The 24,960-nt window shown below is 36.7% G+C and overlaps 2 protein-coding genes across 3 annotated transcripts; both read left to right on the plus strand.

The window, feature by feature from the left end:
* Positions 1–938: 938 nt before the first annotated feature.
* mcoln3a (mucolipin TRP cation channel 3a) lies at positions 939–10,631 on the plus strand. Its single transcript, XM_065277074.1, has 12 exons — positions 939–1,168; positions 1,382–1,546; positions 1,667–1,820; positions 2,072–2,153; positions 2,257–2,353; positions 2,682–2,781; positions 5,805–5,917; positions 8,006–8,155; positions 8,257–8,358; positions 8,831–8,953; positions 9,275–9,481; positions 9,689–10,631. The coding sequence occupies exons 1-12, from the start codon at positions 953–955 to the stop codon at positions 9,824–9,826; spliced, it is 1,647 nt and encodes a 548-aa protein (XP_065133146.1). The 5' UTR covers positions 939–952; the 3' UTR covers positions 9,827–10,631.
* An 853-nt stretch (positions 10,632–11,484) lies between these two features.
* On the plus strand, positions 11,485–24,143 carry ssx2ipa (synovial sarcoma, X breakpoint 2 interacting protein a). 2 transcript variants are annotated; one of them, XM_065277068.1, is made up of 14 exons: positions 11,485–11,647; positions 13,047–13,184; positions 14,083–14,249; positions 14,722–14,922; positions 15,255–15,365; positions 18,063–18,198; positions 18,375–18,450; positions 18,539–18,719; positions 18,915–19,062; positions 19,151–19,287; positions 19,477–19,650; positions 21,511–21,628; positions 22,628–22,781; positions 23,301–24,143. In XM_065277068.1, the coding sequence occupies exons 2-14, from the start codon at positions 13,139–13,141 to the stop codon at positions 23,410–23,412; spliced, it is 1,761 nt and encodes a 586-aa protein (XP_065133140.1). In that variant the 5' UTR covers positions 11,485–11,647; positions 13,047–13,138; the 3' UTR covers positions 23,413–24,143. The 2 variants fall into 2 exon arrangements, with proteins under 2 accessions (XP_065133140.1, XP_073671112.1); XM_073815011.1 differs by having other exon boundaries at positions 19,480–19,650.
* The last annotated feature ends 817 nt before the right edge of the window (positions 24,144–24,960 follow it).

The raw sequence follows: 24,960 nt of genomic DNA on the forward strand, positions 1-24,960 counted from the left end.
TACATACACAATGTAACGTTTTTAATGCTAGGGTGTGCAGAATGTTCTGATAACAAAGCAAATATAACGTTTGCAATGCTACCGTTTTAAGAATGTTACATTACATACACAATGGTAACGTTTTCAATGTTACCGTTTTAAGAACATTACATTACATACACAATGGTAATGTTTTTAATGCTAGGGTGTGCAGAATGTTCCACTAACAATACAATAAAAACTTTTCTAACGCTAACGTTTTAAGGACGTTTATTAATTGCAGAAAACGTTAGGGAAACGTTCTACTAATGTTATTGCAAGAACGTTTTTGGATAACTTTGGGAGAACCTTTACAGAACGTTAGCCAAAGTTATAAGAACGTTCCCTGGGTAGCAACTAGTCAGACCATTAAAAAAACGAAACCAGATGTAAAGTTTGGATCCAGACTGTATCACGTGCGTCCGATGAAACCGTCTATAGGGTTCAATTAATATTAATTAAACTAAAAGGTCATTTTAAGTGTTAATATTTAAATGAAGTTTAGCAATGGGTTCAATTCCCATAGATCACAAAAACTAATAAAATAAGTTTCTTCTGGATAAAAATCAATGCAAATGTAATGTAAATGTAATATTGCAACACTTTAGTGTTATGTATAAGCGCTTACAAAAGAGTGACAGATAAATGCATTGAATGCAACACAACCTGCTCAGGAAATGTGAGGAATGATTCAACTATTCACCCCGCACATAATCTGATGTACGGCACGGGGTGATTTAAAAAAATACAGTCACTGTATCTGATATAATCTTTATAAGCACGCGTAGATAACTCAACCCATAGACGAGGTCTCGTTCTACTAGTTTAAAAAACTGCAAGACAACAGCTTCAGTTCCTCAATCACAGTAATCCCGGTCTGTGTTAAGTGCCGAGTCAGTCTGATGTTTAGTGAGCTGACAGTGAGCCGGCACAGATGTCTGATGAGAAGCCGCTTGTGTGTAACGGCTCAAAGAGCGAAGTGACAAACCATAGGACACCTAAAACAGGTGCGGACCCTGTGTTTGTGGAGAACCTCAGGAGAAAGCTCAAATATTTCTTCATGAGTCCCTGTCAGAAGTACAGAGCCAGAGGTCGAAAGCCATGGAAGCTGATGCTGCAAATTCTTAAGATTGTCATTATTACTGTTCAGGTACGAAACGGGGTTTCATACAAATTTTCTACTTTGTGAATTATCACTTTTTAAGAGCCACAAAATGTTTATAGTTATTTATAATCCAAAAACCAATACACTGATTTGAAGAAACTATGTAACCAGTTCACATACATCTATAAAGTGATTCTGTAAAGCAAAACTTTTGTTAATGTCGATCCTATTCGATTGTGTTTTGTCTTTGTTCCTCAGTTAGTCTCTTTTGGATTGAGCAATGAGATGATGGTCACCTTCAAAGAGGAGAATCTCATCGCCTTTAAACATCTCTTTCTAAAAAATTACCAGAACAGTGATCAAGACTATGCTGTATACACTAAACATGAGGTCCATGATCATATCCAGTACATTATCACAAGGGTAAAGCAGATAGTTATAAGTTTGTTGGGTATAATGGCATATATTGTGATTTCATATTCAATCAGTAGGGGTGGCATGACTTTATTTGGTTAAATAATCTCATCTGGTTTTTCTCAAAAGTATCTCAACCTTCGAAACCTGACTGTTGGCAATCATGCGTTGGAGAAGATCGATGGCATTGTTACGCCACTGTCTGTCTGTCAGAAGCTTTATCGACATGCTGATATTTCACCTTCCAATGAAACATTTGATATTGATCCTCATGTAGACACAGGTACAATGCACTTTGTTATAATATAACTATTTCATATCAGTGAAATTTTACATGATTCACACAATTCTGTAATATTATATACTGTGCATTTTGAATTACAAAAATATTCTTCATTTGAATTGTTACAATAATATTGTATGTGAGTCGTTTTAGTCTGTGGTTTTGGCATTTCTTTGTTTCATTTTCTTTGTTTCCTTTTGTTTGTTGTCTTAGTAATCATTTATTTATATAATTAATTTATTATTTTGCAGAGTGTATTTATGTTTACCCCATATCACCCTATGAGAACGATGGTTTGGCAAGTGACATGAATCTTACTTTAGACTTTCAACGGTGTGTATTCTTGTGTTCTTATTTACACTCATCCTCAGTTTAATGTCATATATTTTTTATTTGATGACATCATTTGTTTCCTAATAATGTGATATCTTTCCAGACTATTAGCGGTGAACATCATTCTCAAAATAAAGGCTATCAACCTTCAGACAGTCCGTCAACTTGAATTACCCGACTGCTATGACTTTGACATTAATGTAAGGGCTGCCACATTGTATTTCAATGTAGCATTACACATAAACTCATTATTAAATGTAGGTGTTGGCCATAAAATTGTTCTACTTACTTCACATCCATACACAGCTACTTCTGCTTTACACTCATTTATGTCATATCGCTTGACATAACCACACAATTTCCATGATTGGCAAATAGAGGTTTTCTTTTGTCAGATAAAAACTACACATTTCCCTCTTGTTAACCACCTTGTTGAACTTTGTTTCTCATTACAGTAACCTGACAATGACTTGTACCTGAAATGTCCTGGAAAAAGTGAAGTGAATTAACTGTTGTGTTCAATTCCAGATCATGTTTGACAATCACGCACATAGTGGGCAAATCCCGATAACTCTCAACACTGATGTGCAGATCAAAGTTTGTAAAGACTGGAATGTTTCTGGCTCAAGTAAGTTCATTTATGATACAGACAAAATTCCCAGCGGTTGTCATTAAATACACGACTGTAATATAACTATTTTGAGCTGCACCGCTTAACCATTCATAAGTAGCACGGGTATTTGTAGCAATAGCCAAGTCATAATTATTTATTTTTTAATGCCAAATTGACTGGTTTTGTGGTCCAGGGCACAAATTAGAACATGGCCCCAAAAAAGTCCTTATGTATGTCTGTTGTCCTTAAATTACCCTTGGTGGTCCTGTAGCTCAATTTGGTAGAGCATTACGCCAGCAGTGCAAAGACTGAGAGTTCAAATCACAGATGCATATTGTTGTAAAAAAGCTTGAATGCACTTAAAGTGTCTGCCAAATGTATAATAATGTACATTGTAGAGCAGTGTTTCCCAATCCTCATCCTCGAGTACCCCCTTCCAGAAAGTTATAGATGTCTCCTTATCTAACACACCTGATTTTACTCAACAGCTTGTTAGGGAGACATGTTAACCATTCTGGAAGGAGACTGATTAGTTGAATCAAGTGTTTTAAATGAGGAGACGTTTAAAACTTTCTGGAAGGGGGTACTCGAGGACCAGGATTGCGAAACACTGTTGTAGAGTAAAGAAAAAAAAAAAAAAAAAATGGCATTAATTAACAAGTGATTTAAAAAAAACTTACTTTACTTTTCAAAGACTGACAATCAGAAAATACTTTTATTAACAAAGTAATGTTTTTTTAATGATTTGTTAAATCGTTAAAAACCTAACCAATGTTATGTGATGTATATTTTATTTGTAAATTGGCTTTCAGGTTATATTGAATAAAGTCCATTGGCTTAGCTTGACATTTGAATCTGGGGGGGGGGGCAGACCGCTCTATTTTCACTGATTACATAAAAATAACATAGCCTGAATGTTAGATAAAAATATAATAATGGATTTTTTAACCCTTTCCCCGCCATTGACGAGTTATTTGTCAATTAAAGGTGACATATTATAAAAATCTGACTTTTTCCATGTTTAAGTGCTATAATTGGGTCCCCAGTGCTTCTGTCAACCTGGAAAATGTGAAAAAGATCATCCCAGTAACTTAGTTTTGGTAAACCATTCTCTGCCAGCATGTAAAAAAATTGATCAGCTCATTTGCATTTTAAAGGTCACACCCAAAAATGCCAAATTTTTGCTCGCTCCTACAAAGTGGCAATTTTAACATGCCATAATAAATTATCTAAATGGTACTTTGAGGTAAAACTTTACATATGTACTCTGGGGACACCACAGATTTATTTTGAATCTTAAAAAGTCTTATGACATGGCCCCTTTAACAGAAAACGCATCTCTGCCAATTTTAGAGCAATCCATTTCCGCTATTATCCACTAAATGGCGCTCTTACCCACCTAATAAAACACTCACACACAAATAAAAATGCTGCCGCTGATTGTGAACTCTTTTCAAAAATGCTGGCGGGGAAAGAGTTCACTCTAACACACAGTTTAAAGTAAAGAATGAGGACAATTATTTTTAGGTTTATTTATACTCTAATCAGTGAAAGTACTCTTACTGTATTCAGAAACTCCCGTTTTTATTATAAACAGTAATCAAATATTGAAGCATCCTAAATCATAACCGTTTATAAACAACAATTATATTAAAGTTAAAGGTTACTTCATTTTAGAACATTTTCTTCACTTCTTAAATACAACACAATTCAATGCCTAATTCAAAATAAAAGTAAAAACGAAACTGAAAATTCATATGCAGTGAACAGTACATTAGATCATTAAAGGTGTCATAGAATGATTGAACGGGGTATTTATCCTTGTTCTGTGATGTGACATGTAGACAAAAAAATGTTTGTTTGGGTCTGTAATGCCTTAGAAGCTTCCTAAAAACCTCTCTCAGATAGCTCTATTAGGGTGGAGGATTTTAAACAAGTGGTTTTGCACCTATTTGGCTCCCCCTACTGGCTTAACTTGCAATCTCATTACTGATTGGCTGACATTGCTGCCAATTTTTTTTAAATTGAGGGGCAGTTAGATGCCTGTGATGTCATAAGCATCAGTTTTTCAGATTGGGCCGTTTTCTATCTAAAAGAGGAATTTCTATGAGACTGAGATGTTTAGCATGTCTAGAACTTTTTGTATGTTTGTGAATGCGGGTAGACTACCATTATTCAACAAAGACAAGGTAAAAATGGTTTTTCATTCTCTGTCCCCTTTAATTTATACAATCTTTTGAGGATAAATAGACTCCACCGAAGGTTGAACACGCCACGCACTGTTCTAAAAATGACCGCTTGAGCACGCTTTAGAAATGCTTATGTGCGTTGGTTGCTATTTTTAAGTATCAGAATTTGCAGATAATTTGTTTAATCAATGCGTATTCATATTGTGGTAGAACATGGTGTTTTATATATTATTCGACACAATATATTAACTTTTATGTTTTTTTCGGTAGTAGAGGAAGGGTGTTCTGATTGGTTTGTCCCGCCTCTCGTCCATAGTGATTGGACGCCTGGATAAAAGCGATTTTACCGAGCGCTACTTTTTGATTATCACCAAAGCTTCGCCTATGACACACAATGTTTGTACAGCTATCTTCTGTGAGGACACTCATAGATGTAATGCAATCCCCTAACGATACCCCCTTACTCTGATCCCAACTATCACAATTTATGTGCCTTACCCTAACCCCAACCATAACCCTATTTTAACCCTAATCCAAAGTCCCCAAACAGCCCTTTAAATGGGTGCCCGAAAGTGAGGACCGCTAAAAATGTCCACTCTCCTTGTCCTCACTTCGATGGTCTTATATTACAAAAATGTGGTTCTCATAAAGATAGCTGTACAAGTCCACAGTCACGCACGCACATAATCCAGTAGGGGGGATACATTCCCCTTTAAAAATGTTCATATGACTGGTTACATAATTTTTTAGGCAATGATTAACAATTTCTTAATTAAATGTTATTATAGCAGCTCACAGATATGAAGTGAATGAAGAGATCATTAAAGTATAAATTTCTCTTTTTTTCAGCATACAGTCACTTCCTGCTGATAATTGTGTTTGACTGTGTGGTCGCCTGTGCCTGTTTGTTCTCACTCATTCTCTGCATGCGCTCTGTCTGCGCGGGTATTTTCTTACAGTTTGTGAGTATCCTGAATATTAACCCTTGATAGGCCAGACCACCTTCCCTAAAACTGATGAAAAAACACTAATTCTTATTTTTTTTACTAAAACAATTAATAATGAGATAATAATAGGCACACTTAAGGTTCTTTAAAGGTGACATAGAATGATTGAACGGAGTATTTATCCTTGTTCTGTGATGTGACATGTAGACAAAACATTTTTTGTTTGGGTCTGTAATGCCTTAGAAGCTTCCTAAAAACCTCTCTCAGATAGCTCTATTAGGGTGGGAGATTTTAAACAAGTGGTTTTGCACCTACTTGGCTCCCCCTACTGGCTTAACTTGCAATCTCATTACTGATTGGCTGACTTTGCTGCCACTCAAAAAATGTAGCAAATTATTTTAAAGTAGAGAGGCAGTTAGATGCCTGTGATGTCATAAGCATCAGTTTTTCAGATTGGGCTGTTTTCTGTCTGACATTTCTAAAAGAGGAATTTCTATGAAACTGAGATGTTTAGCATGTTTAGCACTTTTTGTATGTTTGTGAATGTGGGTAGACTACCATTATTCAACAAAGACAGGGTAAAAATGGTTTTTCATTCTCTGTCCCCTTTAAAGGTTCTCTAAGCGAATTGACGCGTTTTAGACCATAAAACATTTTTTGTTACATACCGGAAACATCTCCTCATTATCTGCTTGCTGCCTGTCCGCTGATCAAACTGTAAAAAAACGCGATCTCTGTAGACAGCCCAGGCTTCACAAACGGCAATATCAACATAGTGGCCAAACCTAGCATCACAAAACAAAACAAAGTATTCCAGCCAATAAACAACAAAAAGGATTTGGGGGGTGGGGGTTGGGCGCGTTCATGAAAGCACGGAAGGGAGGGGGAGGGGGAGGAGTTAGCTACGCTCCGTCTGTTTGAAAACAGTTCAAACGTCAACAATAACTAACGTCTCGCAGATTCGCTTAGAGAGCCTTTAAGTGATGAAGGTTCTTTACCATACAAACCAAAAATGTAAATTTTATTGGCATCTAGTGGTGAGATTGTGAATTGCAACAGCTCACCCCTTAATTTTAAAATGCATATGGTAGCCGCAACAGTACAAACATGTTGCCGTCTTACAACGTATGGACGAAACGCAATCTATAGAGCCGTTTGTCTTATAAGGGCTACTGTAGAAACATGATGGCATGTAAGGAGACCCGCGGTGTATGTAGATATAAACGGCTCATTTCAAGGAACAATGCAGTTCATTATGTAAGGTCTTCATGCACCACTGATAATATAGTTATATAGTTATACATTGCATTTCCATCAAGAGATCCTTATAAAAGTCACAATGCATCTTTAAAGGGGCCATGGCATGAAAATGAGACTTTTTCCATGTTTAAGTGCTATAATTGGGTCCCCAGTGCTTCTATCAACCTAGAAAATGTGAAAATGATCAACCCATTAACTTAGTTTTGGTGAACCATTCTCTACAAGTACATACAAAAATAGGTCGTTGAAATTTGGCCCTCTTTATGATGTCATAAGGAGCTCTTCTTAGAATAATACTGCCCCCTTAATCTGCACTATCCAATCACAGCTCTGCCATTTCGTGTAGAGAAAAAAAATAATAATAATAATTTACAGCACAATTGAGTTTCAATTGCAACAAACCATCATCATTGTGATCAGTGTTTGCACTTCATCAGCTCATTTGCATTTAAAAGGACACACCCAAAACGGCACATTTTTGCACACACCAACAAACTGTCAATTTTAACATGTTATAATAAATTATCTATTTGGTATTTTGAGCTGAAACTTCACACATGTGCTATGGGGACACCAAAGATTTATTTGACATCTTAAAAAAGTCTTGTGCCATGGCCCCTTTAAAGGGGGAGCTGTTGGTTGCAGTTCCCTGTCTCACCACTAGATGCCGCTAAAATTTACACACACCACATTTAATAATTTACAGATTTGAGTCATTTGAAACATGCTTCAGTGGCATGATGCTGTCTGTGTTGGCAACATGCTAGGTTTTGAGATATAGATCAAATTTGTTAAAATGAATAGGTGTAAAATCATTAACACATACATATTTGTTTCCATCAGGAATATTCCACATATGTGTCCAGTCAACACAGTAAAAAAGTGTCCTGGTCTGAGAGAATGGAGTTTATTAATGGCTGGTACATTCTCATCATTATCAGTGACACACTGACCATTGCCGGTTCAATTCTCAAAATATGCATTCAGAGCAAGGTGAGAAAGGTGCCCTTAAATGTGGTTTTCAAATAAGTCATGCAGGACATACTGTATGTTTACAATATGTGTGGTTTATATTAATTTTTGGCTCTTTTTAGGAACTGACAAGCTATGACGAGTGCAGTATTTTACTGGGCACTGCAACAATGATGGTCTGGATCGGAGTCATGCGCTACCTGAGTTTCTTTCAGAAATATTACGTAAGATTATTACTTTTAGTAACAGTATCAGGATACTTAAGTCATACTTAACTGAAAAAATGTCTAATGTCATGCCATTCCTGTAGTTCACCAGTGACATCTGAAAAAAAAAATTGCTAGAGCTTTACTTTTCTGTTTTGCATTTTTTTCCAACGGGCGAGTTTTTTGTACAGTATATCTGTTTATATTAAACCCAATGGAAATGTTTAGCTTGAAAAATATGCCTGTGCTATCTTTCTGTAAAGCTTGTGACATTGTGTGATGATATTGTGTACTTTTATACAGTATGACTTTCATTCATTCAAATGTGGCTTCAAGTGTACAGAAACTGTTTAGGGCCACTATTTATACAAACATATCTCATATCATATTTATTACCTACTCTCCCTCAGGTCTAGTAAAGCTTGTGTGGTATAATTCACATAACCGGTGGTTTTCTTGTTAAGATCGGCCCAGTGTTTTGTGTTTCCAGATCCTCATCCTAACCCTGCGGGCCGCTCTTCCCAACGTTATCCGATTCTCTTTCTGTGCTGTTATGATCTATCTCAGCTACTGCTTCTGCGGATGGATCGTACTTGGGCCACATCATGAAAACGTGAGAGATTTAAATCAGCATTCAGGGAAGAAATTCATGTTTAGAATATAACAAAATGAGTGTTTCAGAGTACCAAGTTTACCGCTGATAACTCTTGACCTTGTGTGGTTATTTTAATATTGCATTATAATGTCATTTAGTCTTTTAAAACTGCATCCTTTTTAGGCAATCTATTTATAGTCTTTCATTATACAAACTGTTAGTATATTATGAAGCAACAAAATAAAATGTTAAAGTGGAGACAATGGAAAAGTTAAACAGGGAAATAAAAAAAAAGAATACTACCAATACCATTACATGCTATTGTTTATATTTCCTCAGTTTCGGACATTTAATATGGCAGCCGACTGCTTGTTCTCTATGATAAACGGGGATGAGATTTACGCCACCTTCACTAAACTCCGTGACAAGAACTACCTAGTGTGGGTGTTCAGTGGAATATATGTCTACACCTTCATCCCACTCTTCACTTACATGGTGCTGAGCCTCTTCATCGCCCTCATCACAGACACATATGAGACTATTAAGGTGTGTTCATCTAAGCCCTCTACACATGTATGTGTGTTAAAATGGCTTAATATTTACTAGATAGCAACACAGCAAGTGGTGAAAGCAGTAACGGGTGAAAATTTCATTTTAATTGTATAATGTTGGTGCTAATGGCCTTAGCAAACATCACAGTTGACCCATATTTGCTTTAGCAATCACATTTCTCTGCGTTTTCTATCCTTACAGCATTATCAGAGGGATGGAGTAGCACTTTCAGAGCTGCAAGCTTTCATATCTGAGTGTAAAGATCCACCTGACTCAGGCAAATATATGATGGATGAAGAACCTTCCAGCATTTGCTGCTTTTGTGCTGGTTGTAGCTGACATTTTGAGCAATAACGTTTTTTTATGCTCAATAATACTACTACTCAAGAGCATGAAAAATGTGAACATTAGGATTTTATTTCTTCAGGATTTTTATAAATCAATCAAACAAACAAAAACACTCCTACTTGTAATTTAAAGGTTTGCACCAATACTGTTTACCTTGGCTCCGATTTACTTTATCATTGACTTGTATTTTGTTGTTTCAAACATCATGAAACACAAAGATAGGTTTTCAGGAGACTGTACTGACCTCTTCATGCAGTTATTCATTCGTATGAGACTGCGTGCTGTACAGCCATATAGTTTTCTAAAGCCATGCTTTAGCGATAACTTTTTGCACATACATGAAAAGTTATAAGATATCAGATTCATAAAGGAAACAAGAGTCAGGTCTCTTCAATGAAGACATGTGGACAACATGTCTTTGCTTTGCTTTAGATGCCATTCATTGTAATTGCATGGAAGAACAAACAACGAGCAATTTTGTTTTTAAGTTGATGACAGAATTTCTTATTTTTTTTGTGTGAACCATTCCTTTAACATGATTTGTGCACTTTATCGTGGATGTTCAGCATAAAGCACAGCTTCATATTTTATGTTTGAAACGAAGGAGCCTTCTTGTTTGTACTGTTTACTGTAGGTTCTGTGTCCAGCTTGCTGTTGAACGAGCATGGACTGTATGCAGTTTGTTGTTTACTTGTGTTATTTGAATTATTGACATACAATGCATGCAATGACATAGACATGTAATGCACTACAACCAGTCAATATAAATATGGATATTTATATATATATATATATATATATATATATATATATATATATATATATATATATATATATATATATATATATATATATATATATATATATATATATATGCAGTTTTTACTGTTGCGTACATAATAAAGCTAGGCTATTTTAGATTAACAGCACTTATAACTTCAGTCTGTAACTAGCCTAGTCTTATTGTTGTATATCTTTTGATTTATGGACCACACATTATGTGACAGACACTGCACATTTAAAAGACCATAAGAATGATAAATTGCCTACCTACAAAATAAATTCAGAATGTTTTACATTTATTTTGAAGTATTATTGTTACAGTAGTTAACTGTTCAGTTACTTATGAATTTGACAAACTTACTTAATATTACTATGTATAACTAAACAGGAAACATGCAAGATAAATAAACTAAAAAGAATGAAGTTAAAGGTAAATTAATAAAAAAAAGTGTGATGTTCAACAGCCTACATCTCTGTGTTTATTCAATTATTTTTGTTATCAAATATTAATTAATTACATTTAAAATATTTATAAATGTATTTTACAATGGTTAACCCATATTGACCAAACGCAAGTAAACGTCAGTAAATAAATAGAGCAAAGAATTATAATACAGCATAAACAAATACGAGCACACAAATTAATAGCTAAATATAGCCTATGGAGATTATTCATATTTTTTCATTAATTCATTCAACTTTATTATGTCCTCCTGTTTGTTTCCCTGTAAAAAGAGGTGACGTTCAACACCTGTTGCGTGTCGCTGCTGTCCTGTTTGAGAGTTGATTCAGCCAATGAGGTGCCGAGATGCTGGTTGCCTGACAACGGGCTGACCAATGATATTCAAATTTGTTTATTTAGAAGGACGGGGGGCACTTCAAACTACCCAAACATCTCGACAGCTTCAGGGCAGGTGAATGAAACGGGATCACTAATCAGATTAATGCACCGGATCGATCTGATCTCGCATTTGGACGATCATGTATTAAACTCGCCGTGTGAGGATTCGTGCGCGCGCTTCTGAATCTGTAAGTAAACCTGTATGAGTCTCTGTGTGTGTTTATGTTAGCTGCTGTGCTAAAGTTATAACTTTACTCGGGTTGCTGTAAACAGAGACATCATGTCTGGATTCATCTTTAATGTTGTTTGAACGTGTCTGTGATATTTTGAAGTGCTAGATGAGCAGCTCACTAGATTTAAATACACAGCCATATAAACAAATGGATGCTGTCAAACGTTTGTTTATTTATAAATAAATATTTATTTATTTTATACAGAGTGTTTTTGACAAGTTTACTATTTAGTTGTTTGTGGTGGAAGCTAAAATATTTAAAATATGTTTTATTATATTGACGACACTGATGCAGGCAGCATAATGTTGTCACGTGCAGATATCAGGGGGCTTGTCATATTTATAACATTTAGGTCCAACATTTTTTACTTATTAAGCCAAGACTATAATAATGATTAATAATTAATTTCCAGGTGATCTGATCAATATTATCAACTTTATTGGTGTATGTGAAGCATTGTTGCATCAGTTTCAGGTTTAACAGTATATTTAATATTACTGTTTTCATTACCTATTTCATTATATTTCCCTCTTTTTAACACACATCATGCACACTTCATTTTATTAGTATACTACACTGTTTATTGCTTGGGCCCAATGCACTTTTCTCCTGCTTTCAGTACTATGATAATGTATGTAACCATAAACCAACACACATTGAGGCCAAAGTGAGAAGTCTTTGTAGATTTCGTAAGAGTCCAGCTGTCTCAAGTCTTATCATCGTAATAAAATGCATTTCTCCCATTCAGGACAGACACAGCCAGTCAGGGCTAAATGAAGACTTTAAAGCGGGATTAGCTGCCTGTCTGTCATGGTGTTAAAGGTTTAGATTAGCCAGAAGAGTACTGCGCTTTGTAAATGAATTTGCCTGAAGATATCACAACTAACTGCCCACAGATCTGCATTTGAATACAGCTATGGTGATTTTCATAGCAATCTTACATTTATTTTTACATTCGTGCCATCAGATCAGCAGTTTGATAATCGTCCAGATTAAAATCACAGAGCATTCAGTCTCTATCACACTGAATTAAACACTGTGACATGTTTGGAGAGGTTAAAATGTGGTTGAACTTGTTACTGTATGTTTGTCTCTTTACTGTTAGCGTGCTGTACGTATTATTTTCTTCTACTGTCTGTACCACACTTCTGAATTGAGATCAACCTGTTCACCTGCCCCATCACACATAGATATACATCATCTCAATCTGTGCTTTTTCTCCTGCGTACTGTCTCTCCAACCTCTCTTTAACCCGCTGGCTCTGATAATCCCACAGTGGTATTGCATGGCCGCTTAATCCGACAGCTCAGGCCTTCTACTTTGTAATCCGGTGTGACTGGCTGTTTTATTTCAGGAGTGGTGGCCCACCAGCGTCCTGTGTCCCACTACAGCCATTCGCGTCCAGCCTTGGATGACGGACACTCCAGGGTCCCAGCCCAACTTGACATGGGTGATTGGTGGACACCAGCAATGATGACAGATCAAATTCTTGGTGAGGATTGCAAATGCAAAAGTTGTTTTTAAGAGTTTTTGGTTTGCAAAAATGCTTAATCCCTTTTGAAGCTTAACATGAAGAGACAAGTCTACAAAAGCAATTCCTGAAAAGCGTTTATGCTGTCATGCTATCACAGCATTGCTCTCTATTTTTCAAGCATCTGATTCTGATTCCTCACCAGCACGAAAACCAATGATCTGTGTTTGTTTAATCTGTGAGCTTTTGTTTTGGGTACAAAAATGACACGCTTCACCTTTAAGATAAGTTTAACATTAATCTGTTTGGGTTAATGTTATTGAAGTTGCATAACAATGAAGTTAAAGGGATAGTTCACCCAAAAATAAAAATGTTGTCATCATTTACTCACTCTCATGTTGTTACAAGCCTGTATAAATGTATTTGTTCGAATGAATACAAAGGAAGATATTTTGAGCAATGATTGTAACCAAACTGTTTTGGAGCACCATTGACTTCCATAGTAGTATATTTTTCCCTACTATGATAGTCAGTGGCTTTATTAGAAATATCTTCCTTTGTGTTCAGCAAAACAAATACATTTATATAGGTTTGTAACAACATAAGGGTGGGTAGATTATGACAGAATTTTTATTTTTGAGTGACCTATTTCTTTAAGGTTAGTTTCATTATTAATTTAGTAAAATATTACCCATTTTTCCCTGTTCTCAGTTTATCGCTTGATTACATTTCAGTTGTTGTAACTTTTATTATGGTCTCCCTGAACCAAATCTTAACTATCATGACTGAAACTCATGCAGGTTTTCTTGCTGCACAACACCATGTAAAAAAATGACATGTCAAAAGATTTAAGATTTAAGCTTCGGGTTACAACGGGTGTTAATAATGGGCTCTGCCCTTTCTTTTGTCCTCTGTACAGACACCAAAGATCTTTCCAGTATTTCTGGGATCAGCCTTTCTCCCTCCAGGCAAAATTCCCTCCCATCGCTGCACTCCACCATGACACTGCCCAAAACCTCGTACAGCGTGTTAAGTGCTTTCTGCACTGAAGATAACGTGTCACAGTGTGTTACATACATTAATCAGGTACATGACAACCAAAGTTCTGCTCATGTTTGGAAATGTGGTAATGTAAAGGCATAAAGGGTTAATGCATTTATCTTCCATCTTGGGTTGTAAAATGGCATGTTTTGGCAAACTATAAATATAAAAAAGATCACATTGAACTTCAACATTTTAAGGATTATCTTCTTGCTGGAGTGTTGACAGGATTTTTACCACACATTTTTTGTCACTTTTTTATATAATTCATATTATTATTATAATTAGAATTAATTCAATATTATTGTTATTTGCCATAATGACAATCTATTTATATATGTTCAATGCAGTTCTTTACTTATGAGAAGTTTGAGGTCATGCTGTCCTTTAGTTTGTGTGGTTAATGTCAGAATGATAAAGTTTGGTTCTCATAAGAGGGGCGGGCAGGCTGTGGCCCCCAGCCTAAATGGTTTTAACACCACTGGTTTATGAATATGATTTTGATGTTTCTCATCAGGAGGTATGTTCGTTGGGCCTGTCTGGTGTCAGTGTGGAGTGCAATTCAGACGGTCTGAATGCCGTGCCGGTTCTGAACCTGCTGTATGAACTTGTGCAGCTGCACAGGAAAGCTCAGCGTACCCTACAGGAGCTCGAGAGCCAGCAGCTGAAGAACGAAAGTGACGTCAACCATCTGCAGCACAACAACTCCAGACTTAAAGTATTAACCTTTAATACATCTGTGAAATCCCATTGATCTGACTGAGGTCAATATTAAAGATATCAAGAGTATATTTTTACGTGTATGATAATTTTATGTAGAAAATTTTAAATCACAAAAAATTATTTTAGTTGGGTTTTCACAGGAAGGTTTACAATTATGATGATCTGAAATGTAGAAGGTATTTTTGTAGTGTAATAATTCTGTTTTAATTAAGCTGTGAATAAAATGAATTCAAAGTCAAGTAGCTTGATAAGTCACTTGCAACCATTTTGTTCTGTAGCCATGAATTCAGTTAAAGATAAATGAGCTGGGTTTGCTATGTGTCTCAGGATCAGCTGGAGCACGCCAGGAGAGAAAACTCAGGTCTTCATGAGGGAGAGAGACAACTGCAGCTGAAGATCAAGACCTTACAAAACTGCCTGAAGTCTGAGAAAGAGGAGGTAACTCCACATGATCACTATAAAGTCATGCGACTCTTTAATCTGTGCTTTTGATTTAGTGTTGAAGCATGAGTAAAGGTTTGTGTGTGATGTTTACTGTGGGTAACAGATGTTCTTCTTATGCACAATGTGGAGTGGTGATTATGCCCTTAAAGACACAGTTCACAAATTAATCTCAAGCCATTTTAAGATACATGAGATTAAGTGAGTATCTGGGAAACGTAAGCATCTCTTTTATCATAAACCCCTTCTAAGCGTCTGCAGCAGGCACATATTTTGACATGACGCGTGATGCACATAGGTTCACATGATGTGCCGAACACATATTTTGGCATGACGCCCTCGATAAAAATGTCACCGGCCGCCACTGAACATAACAATAGAAGTTGGCATGGCATTAAAAAGAAATAACAACAAGCTAATTTAGAGGCTGTTTACACTTGGCATTAATGCCAAGTGTAAACGGAGTTCAAAACATTTCGAGCTCATCGACTTTCGACCACTTTCAACCACATTCAGAGGTAGTCAAAAACCCTTTCGATCGGATTGCTTTTGTAGTGTAAACGCACATGTGGTTGAATGTGTTCAAATAGCCACACGCGACCGCCTTCTCTCCGCCCATTTATCTAATCTGAGGTACTGAACACATGCGTCTTTTACGTCTTTTCTGACTTCTTGCGCGAACACATGGTGAACGGCGCTATTTTTAGACTTTCATTGATAAAAATAAAGCAGCTGATCTCCACATATTTTCATTTTGCGAGCATATGAAAGTTGCGCAATCTTATTTCATCAACTGTGCTGAAATATCAGAGAAAGCTCTAACATGTACATGTACAAAACACTGTGCAGCATGTTTACTTTTAACAAAAGCAGTGGCTCTGACATAAGTTTAGTTCGCGTCCATATAAACTCTTCATTACTTTGGGTTCACATCAGATGTGAGTTCTGTCGTGGAATTTTAGCCGCATCAAATAATACTCACTAAGAGTGAAAGTCAAGGATCACACAGACACACTGTCTGTAAGATACTGAAAAATACATAGTCATCCCATCTCCACCCATGAACCAAAAATCATCATCTTAGTTCCAGTGTCACTTAGAAAATAAACCTTCAATTTATCAATGACTAAGAAACATATCAGTTGAAGCACATCTGGTCATACAGTAGAAATTATTTTGTTCTCAGTGAATTCTCAGTTTTTTCACTTGTTCATTAGTTGTTACTTATCTCATTCACTAGCCCCCCTTTATCTGATCTGCTAGGACTTTGTATAATGTTCTAGTCCTTGAACACTTTACTACTGAACAGATGGAAAGAACAGAAATCTTTCACTAGAACAGAAGAACAGGATTTTGCATTTAACAATTATAAGTTCATAAACTTTAATTAAAATAAAAAATCTTCCACTACAGTTCAACGATTTGTGTGAGTAGATTACATACAAAGTCAATGCAAAGACTCGATCAGATGTGTCCTCACGTGGGGCGATGCGAATGATGCGATATGGGCGGCGCATTTGCTGCAAAAAAACCTTGCTATTCGCCTCAAACGCGTCTTCGCCCAAGTTGAAAATATTCAACTCAAGCGAAAAATTCGCATGACACGAAGTTAACTCCCGCTAATAATCTAGAGCGAGTAACGCAATGCCCCGCGTTTGGTGTTTATGTAGCATAACTCCCGCTTGCGTTTAAATGACAACTGAGAGACTCGCCCACAGTCTCAAAGACCACCCCCTCAAAGTATTCAGGACCGAAGCGGTCGAAAGTGGACAAAAGAGACGGATTTAAATACCAGGTGTAAATGTACAGGAATGTGTCTCTCTCGTCCACTTGTGATCCGATCGATGAAAACACATCTTAATACCAAGTGTAAAACAGCCCCTTAGATACCAGCCAACAACCTACATTTTTTTGTTGATAAAATAATAAATAAAGTAATTTAAAAAATGTAAAATATAAATTTTAAAATTAAATAAACATTTTAAAATTAAAACTGAAGCTGGTTGGCTGGTTTTAGCTGGTCTTCCAACCTGTGTCCGGCTGCATAAACCTTTAAGACTAGTCTGATCATAACTGTTTTGAGTATGTTACATAGAAAGGCAGATTGGTCTAATTGAAATCCAAATAATAAGACTGATTAGCCCCTAACTAATTGCTAGTTAGTCAGAGTCATTCTTAATTAGCATTCTTAACGTCACGGCTATGTTTATGCAACCGGCCACTGGTTTTAGTTGGTGCAGCTGGTGTAGCAGGTTGGGTTTTAGTCGGGTTTTTGGACACTTCTACGGGTTTTTGGACACTTCTAGCTTTTTACCAGGCTGAATGCTTGGCTAAGCTGGTCGACTGGTCTTAGCTGGTTTAAGATGGAGGTAGCTGGTCAAAGCTGGTCTTGCCAGCCTCGCAAAGCTGGTCAGCATGGTGGGTCAACTGTCTCCCAGCCTTACAAGCTAAACAATTGGCCAGAACCCCTCTTAAATCAGCCTGCCTACCTAAAACCAGGCTGGGAGACCAGCTAAAACCAGCCAACCAGCTTAGACTTTTAGAAACAAAGACACTTTGTCCCTTGGAACACAAATGACATTTTTGAGGAATCAGTAACAAGTGAATATTGATGTATTTCTTACACAAGAAGCTATTATATTGCCTGACCCTTATTTTTTGTTGTCTTTGTTGTTTTAACACATGTTATTGTAGGTACAGAAACTGCAGAGCATCATCGCCAGCCGTGCTACACAGTACAACCACGACACCAAGAGAAAAGAGAGAGAGTGCACCAAACTGAAGGAACGTCTTAACCAGCTGCTCATGGACAAGCGGGACAAGAAACTGGGTGAGCAGATCAGGACACAATTTTGGAAAACCCTGAAACAACAGGGGATGCTACTAAACTTCAGGCCTGGGAAATGTGTATGCTAAACACTGTCTAATTTGGTCAAAAAGGGTTATGATTTTGGATCATTGTTATCCAAAAAAATACTAAGGTGATATTTCGTTGTTTGCTCTCAGCCATCGAAGTGTCAAACTATGTGGGGAGGTCAGATGGAAAGAGAGGCCTTTGGAAGACGGGCAAGATGGAGGCCCGGTAAGATGTCATCAAGTTTTTTTTACGTTTTCCAGATGTTTGTGAGAACGATGAGTAAATGTAATGCTTGCATATTTGTGTGCATTAGACACGAGGGAGAGATGTACAAAGCTCTCTTGAGCGATTACGAGAGCCGTCAAAGATCTCTGATGTTGGAGAACTCTGAGCTGAAGAAGGTGCTGCAGAACATGAAGAAGGACATGATCTCAATTCTGAGTCCAAAGAAACCCTGTGTCAAAACCGAGCCGGCAGAGGACAGCCTCGAACAGGTCTAAAATCTTGCATAATCTATTAAAATCAATGATATGTTTAAATCGTGTTCTACAGACTTTAAAACAAGCATGCACATTTACTAATATACACAAGGCATCACACCTTACCAAAAGTTGAAACAGTCATTTAATGTTATTGTTGACCAGTCCAGCTGTGAAACGAGTAGTTTACTACTGTCTGTTTACTGTCAGGTTGCTTCTGAGGGTGAAGAAGAGACCACTGACTCCAGCAGAGAGACCCTAGAGCAGTCCTGTGAACAGGCGCGTGAACAGCTCACCAACAGCATCCGTCTGCAGTGGAGAAAACTCAAGAGCCACATGGAGAGACTTGACAGCCAAGGTATAAATAAAGTTGGTATAAATAAAGTTGATTTAAACCCTTGGTTGACCAAATCAGTCACTGGATCATCTCTGTGTACATGTACCAGCCTCTCTTGTAGCGTGTCAGGAGCGTGAAAGTGAAGATCTGATCTCCAGAAGAGAGCATGAGGACGAGATGCAGAGGATGAGACTGGAGGTGCAGCAGTGTAAAGACTTCATTCACATGCAACAGCAGCTCCTGCAGGTACACTACCAGTACCAAACATACACTCCCAAAACATAACAGCAGATCAGTGCGCAGGACTGCTTTTGATTTACAGCGATCACAAACCGAGAAGTTTTTTTTATATGGTAACCTAGTTGAATTTCAAGTTTTTGGGTATGATTACTTTTATTTGTCATAAATGTATGTGATCAGTGTGTTTGTTCACAGCAGGACATGAGCTCGCCGTGTGATGATGAGACGGCTGCTTTACTGAATGACTGCTACACACTGGAGGAGAAAGAGCGACTGAAAGAGGAATGGAGACTTTTTAATAAGCAAAAGAAAAACTTTGAGCGGGAGAGGAGGAACTTTACTGAAGCTGCTATTCGCCTGGGCCATGAGGTGCTGAAACAACTTCATATATTATTCACAACTAGTGTGGTTTAATGAAGTAATTCACAAATCAAAATTAATAATAATAATATGACTTTAAACTTATAAGATTTTTTTTAAGTTTAAAACACAATATGTAAGATCTTTTTTAAGAATTCCTCACCTTTATCCTTGTACAATGAATGGCTGGTGATGTGAAGCCTCAAAATGACAAAACGACACCAAAAAAGTGACTTCTGTGCAGGGTTCCCATGTGTCCTTGAAATCTTTGAAAGTTTGTGAATCTGGGGGAAAAAAATTCAAGCCCCTGGGAAGTTTTTGAATGCATAGATACAGGTCATTGATAGTGCTTGAATCTAATTTAAGCAAGAAGTTTTCTGGAAAAAAATCCATATTATTCCCTGTGTAGTGTAGGATAATATCATAAAAATTCTAGACTTTTTAAGCACACGTGCTAAACTGTTCACTTTAAATGTTTATCTTCTGTATGCAAATTTTGATTCATACCAAAATGCTTTTTTGCATAGTTGTGTTTGACACATGAAAACGTCTCGGGTTACATATGTAACTGTTGTTCCCTGAGAAGGGAACGAGGCGCTGCGTCTCCCTTGCCATACTTCCTGTGTCCCTGTAACGCCGTCTTTGGCAGTATTTCAGATAGCGATATACTTCCTGGCTCCCGCATCACCCTGTCTTTGTCGTTAAGCCTCACCATTGGTTGAATTTGATACACATTCAGACGCACTTACCCCTGGAGGCGCCCCAAAGTGTCACCGCAGTGACACAGCGTGAGTTCCCTCGAAAGGGAACTGTAACAATGTATCTTAAAAGGTAACACGAAGTAGCCTTGCTCTCACTTGAAATGTGTCCCCACGTTTAGTCCTTGAGTTTGAGGGTTTTGGACCTGGAAAGTCCTTGAAAGGTCCTTGAATTTAAAGTTAACTAAGACGTGGGAACCCTGTATGTGCTACGTTGCATGATTTCTCCAGTCATTTGATACACAAGTCTTCAAAATAAGAAAAAGTAAGTCTTAGTACTAAAATCTAAGTTATTTACAAAAAAAATCGTTGCAATTATTGAATCGGGTATGGCATTATTACGGTAGATGAATCATGTTAGGTTTATTCAGTGACATCCTGTATCAATGGCTCTTGTGACTGAATGACATTGACTCAATTCTAGTCCAGTAAATTTGTATAGGACTTTTATTTTATTAAACTCCTGCACCCTTCTGCCCCCAAAATGTCAAAATTTGTCATACGTTGGATGAACAGGTAGTCGTGCCCCAAACTTATGCTAGTGTTTGAACCAATGTTGTTATTTAGAATGCTCAAACATTTCCCTGAGAAGGGATAGTTCACCAGAAAAGGAGAATTTTGTAATTTACGTAAAGCTAAAGTACAAATTTTGTTGTTCTACTGAACACAAAGGAAGATATAATTTTTTTTTTTATAACCAAACAGATCTGGGGCACCATTAACTTCCATAGTATTCTATTTTCCTACTATGGAAGTGAATGGTGCCCCAGATCTGTTTGGTTATAATCATTTTTTTTTAAATATCTTCCTTTGTGTTCAGCAGAACAAAGAGTTCATACAGGTTTGGAGTAAAGGATGACTGAATTTTCATTATTTGGTGAACTGCAGATAGAGCTTAGTTTTAGATTTCAGGCACAAAAACGTTAAACTGGTCATTGTTGTGGATTAAAGGAAAACTTAATGACCAAATATTGTTAATATCACAATGATTTTCATATTTCACCAACAATATTTAATATAACCTCTTCAAACTTTATGCACTTGCTTTAAAACTTAAATATGTCTCTCATAAACCCTGTAATTTTGAATGTCTGTGTATTGCTCTGTTTAGAGGAAAGCTTTTGAGGATGACCGAGCTGCGTGGCTTAAGACCCAGTTTTTAAACATGACACCATTTGTAGACCGTAAGAGACCAGCATTGCCTGAAACTCAAAGTGCCTTATCAGTCAGTAAGTATTCCTGTAGATAATACCAAACCTTTAAAATGCTCATTTCTGCGAAACATGTAAAAATATTTATACAGTACTGTGCAAAAGTCTTACGCCACCAACACCAGACTTGTTGTTTTAGAAGTTTTAAAAAAAATTTTCATGACTAAATGTCTTCTTTAGGCATCGTCTGTTTAGTGTGACCTCTCTTGGCACTGAACACATCCTGAGCTTTTTTGACCAGAAAAAGTAGTAAGTAGAATTAAAAAGACTAATTTCTTTAAATCCTAATTTTAATTTCATTTAGGTTTAGAAGATCCTGCAGTTTCCTGCTACTGCTTATGTGGAAGGGGAGTTTACCCTAAAAACTTGACACATCAGTTTTTTTTTTTTACAGTTTTTAATACTATATACTAGGGTTGGGCATAGATTATTCTAGATTAATCTCATACAAAATAAAAGTAATTTTTTGCATAATATATGAGCTTGTGCTGTGTTAAAATATTAGGTATATTTAAACACACACACACACACACACACACACACACACACACACACACACACACACATATATATATACATTTAAGAAATGTTTTATTTATACATCGTTTTTTTATTTATATATATAATATAGAATATATACAAATAGAAATAAATATATATTCACATGTAAATGTTTCTTAAATACATACATGAATGTGTGTTTATTTATATCTACATAATAATTACACACAGCACAAACTCATATGTTATGGAAAAATTGCTTTTATTTTGTACGAGATTAATCTAGATTAATCAATGCCCAGCACTACTGTATACACATTTTCTGTATTTTCTGGATGTATTCTATTAAAGAGACTGAGAAATAATTGTCTATAATCATTATACCATTGCAAAAATGGTGGCTTAAGACTTTTGCACAGTAGTGTGTATATATTTGTCCCCTTTCTTATGTTTTTATTTTTTTAAATGCTCATTTAAGTGGACATGTCAATCTGCATGTCTTGCGCATATCTGTAGGTACAGAACCCGAGGCCAAAATCCAATCCACTCCACCCCTGCTGACAAAGTCTCAATCGTACACGGCATTCTCCACTCCTAAAGCTGCCCTGCCGGTGAAGATGCCCTCCACTGCTGACCTCTACCGCTCACTACGTCTCATCCCAGACAGCAGGTATGGCCATGTGCCAATAAAGAGATAAAGGCTGTGTGATGTTGATAAAAATTCATTAGGATGATGGGTCATATACGATAAATATCTCTGAATTTCCTACAAAGTGGAATAAATGTTTGTGTTTATTAAAACAGCATATGAATTCAAAGACAAGGTTTTCACAGCTGGTTGGAAAGCTTGCGTCTGTCCTCAAGTGTACATTTTTGGTGTAAAGGAGGCTCGGACCATACCGATCCCACTGGGAAAATACCAATATATTTCTAAAACTCAGCCCTAGAAGAGATACCTTACCCAGATATGAAAATATGGCTGCACTTAATATTGCAGTATGTGCACCTGCAGTGTGTGTACGTGTCTAACAAAATACTGCAAAAGGTTCAGACCTGGTTCTTTTACCTTGTAAAACGGTTACAAAGTATATAGTATGTGTGTTACTCACCCTTATTGTTGCTAACCTTATATTTCATTGTAAATTTTGAAATGTGTAATAGAGGTCATAAACATCTCTATCTCCCCCAGGAGCCACGGTAGACGTCAGAGCAGCGAGACCGTAGACAAATCACGGCTGCGGCACGGCTCCACTGACTGCAGCGTCTTCTCATTGGTCAGAGATGAGAATAGCCCCATCTGAAGGTACTTCAATGTTACAGTCTCTAAACGTACACGCGTCCACTCCATGCTTTTAATGCGAGTGACACATTAGGCTTTACTGGAGTCTTCCTGCCATCCCCATCACAGGACGACCAGCTGCTCCGTTACCTCCTGATCTGATTTGCTGTGGAAGGTTTATTATAAAAACTGAATCGAGTTAAACAGATGGTGTGATTATTAGATGAATAAAATTATTTTCAGAGACAATCCGTTGCATTTACCTCTTATGATCTCTGCTAAAGATGTAGTGAAGTTGCCATTATGTATTGTATAAGAATAATAATACGAATGTGTGTGTGTGTGTACAGTGCATAGAGGCATCACACAATCTGATTAAGCACTTTTAAAAGGAGGAACGCTAACAATGTAGTTTTCAAACACTAATATAATTTAATATGTTGCTACTATTGCCATTTATTGATGCAGATTCATAATCTTGGGGTGCGTTTAGATGTAGATAAGAGATTTAGGCTGAAAGTTTTGTACTTTTATTATTAATTGTGAATGTAGGAACGATGTGTTGATTGTCGCATTGTTTTGTGGTGTACTCACAACTGTCGTGAGGTTCATTTCGTGTTTGTTGAATGTTAAATATTTGTATGCACAAATCATGAATGTCTTCGATAGAACTTCAAAATATTTTTTGAAGCCACAGTTTACAGACACATTTCTCCAAATCATTGCAATAAAGTAAAGATTTAAAAATAATAATCCTGTCTGTACTTTAATTAAAACGCTGCTAAATCACAATTATAAGAAGAATAAATAAATGTGTGCATGTTGTATCATGAACCTGAACATTTTACTACAATAAATAAACAATATTTTCTTGAAAGGAAAGGAAGCAAGTAATGAAACTCATGAGAATCAATGATCATCTTATGTACCGACACCTTACACAACTTAGTATTGTTTATGTGTAAATGTGACTTATCAATGTCTAAATAAGCTCGAAATACATAACGTTTGCTCTCACAAATCCATTTCAAACCATGTTGTATGTAAACAAGCTGCCACCATTCAGTGCCATTACAAATCTAAGAAAAAGCTGGGATATTATCTATTACAACTCTGAATGTGTTAGCTAATAAAAAAAGTCATTTCTTGTACACCTAGGATGGCAATAAGGTGAGTAAAGTATGGGCTAATGTTCAGTTTTGGCTTAACTATTTCTTTAAGCATGCTTTAACTACAAACTTGTAATGGAAAAATGTTTTGTTTTGCTCTGCAAAGTATTTATAGCAGTGTTGTAGTCGCGTCCAGCTTATTTAAGTCCAGACCAAGACCAAAAACGAGTCAAGTCCAACTCTGACAGCAGATGACACCGGGCCAGACCTGCACCGGAATCATGCCGAAGTCGGCAGCTCCAGTGCAGAGTCATCTGCTGGCTGGGTCTTGGTCTTGACTTGGATATGAATAAACTGGACTTGACTAAAACACTGATTCAAGCTTAATATATTTCTTGATTTTGATGTTATGATGAGACCTTATGTTTTCAAGTGAATCCCCTTGGAATTAATGATTTTAG

Source organism: Paramisgurnus dabryanus, chromosome 6 (genome assembly GCF_030506205.2).
Source record: "Paramisgurnus dabryanus chromosome 6, PD_genome_1.1, whole genome shotgun sequence".
NCBI classification, from domain to species: Eukaryota; Metazoa; Chordata; class Actinopteri; order Cypriniformes; family Cobitidae; genus Paramisgurnus; species Paramisgurnus dabryanus.

Coding starts and splice junctions, on each gene's coding strand:
- ssx2ipa (XM_065277068.1), top strand. CDS start 13,139: ATGGGTGATTGGTGGACACCAGCAATGATGACAGATCAAATTCTTG. Junction 18,199..18,374: donor CAAGCGGGACAAGAAACTGG/GTGAGCAGATCA, acceptor GTTTGCTCTCAG/CCATCGAAGTGTCAAACTAT. Junction 22,782..23,300: donor CGTCTCATCCCAGACAGCAG/GTATGGCCATGT, acceptor TATCTCCCCCAG/GAGCCACGGTAGACGTCAGA.
- mcoln3a (XM_065277074.1), top strand. CDS start 953: ATGTCTGATGAGAAGCCGCTTGTGTGTAACGGCTCAAAGAGCGAAGTG. Junction 2,154..2,256: donor CTTACTTTAGACTTTCAACG/GTGTGTATTCTT, acceptor ATATCTTTCCAG/ACTATTAGCGGTGAACATCA. Junction 2,354..2,681: donor GCTATGACTTTGACATTAAT/GTAAGGGCTGCC, acceptor GTTCAATTCCAG/ATCATGTTTGACAATCACGC.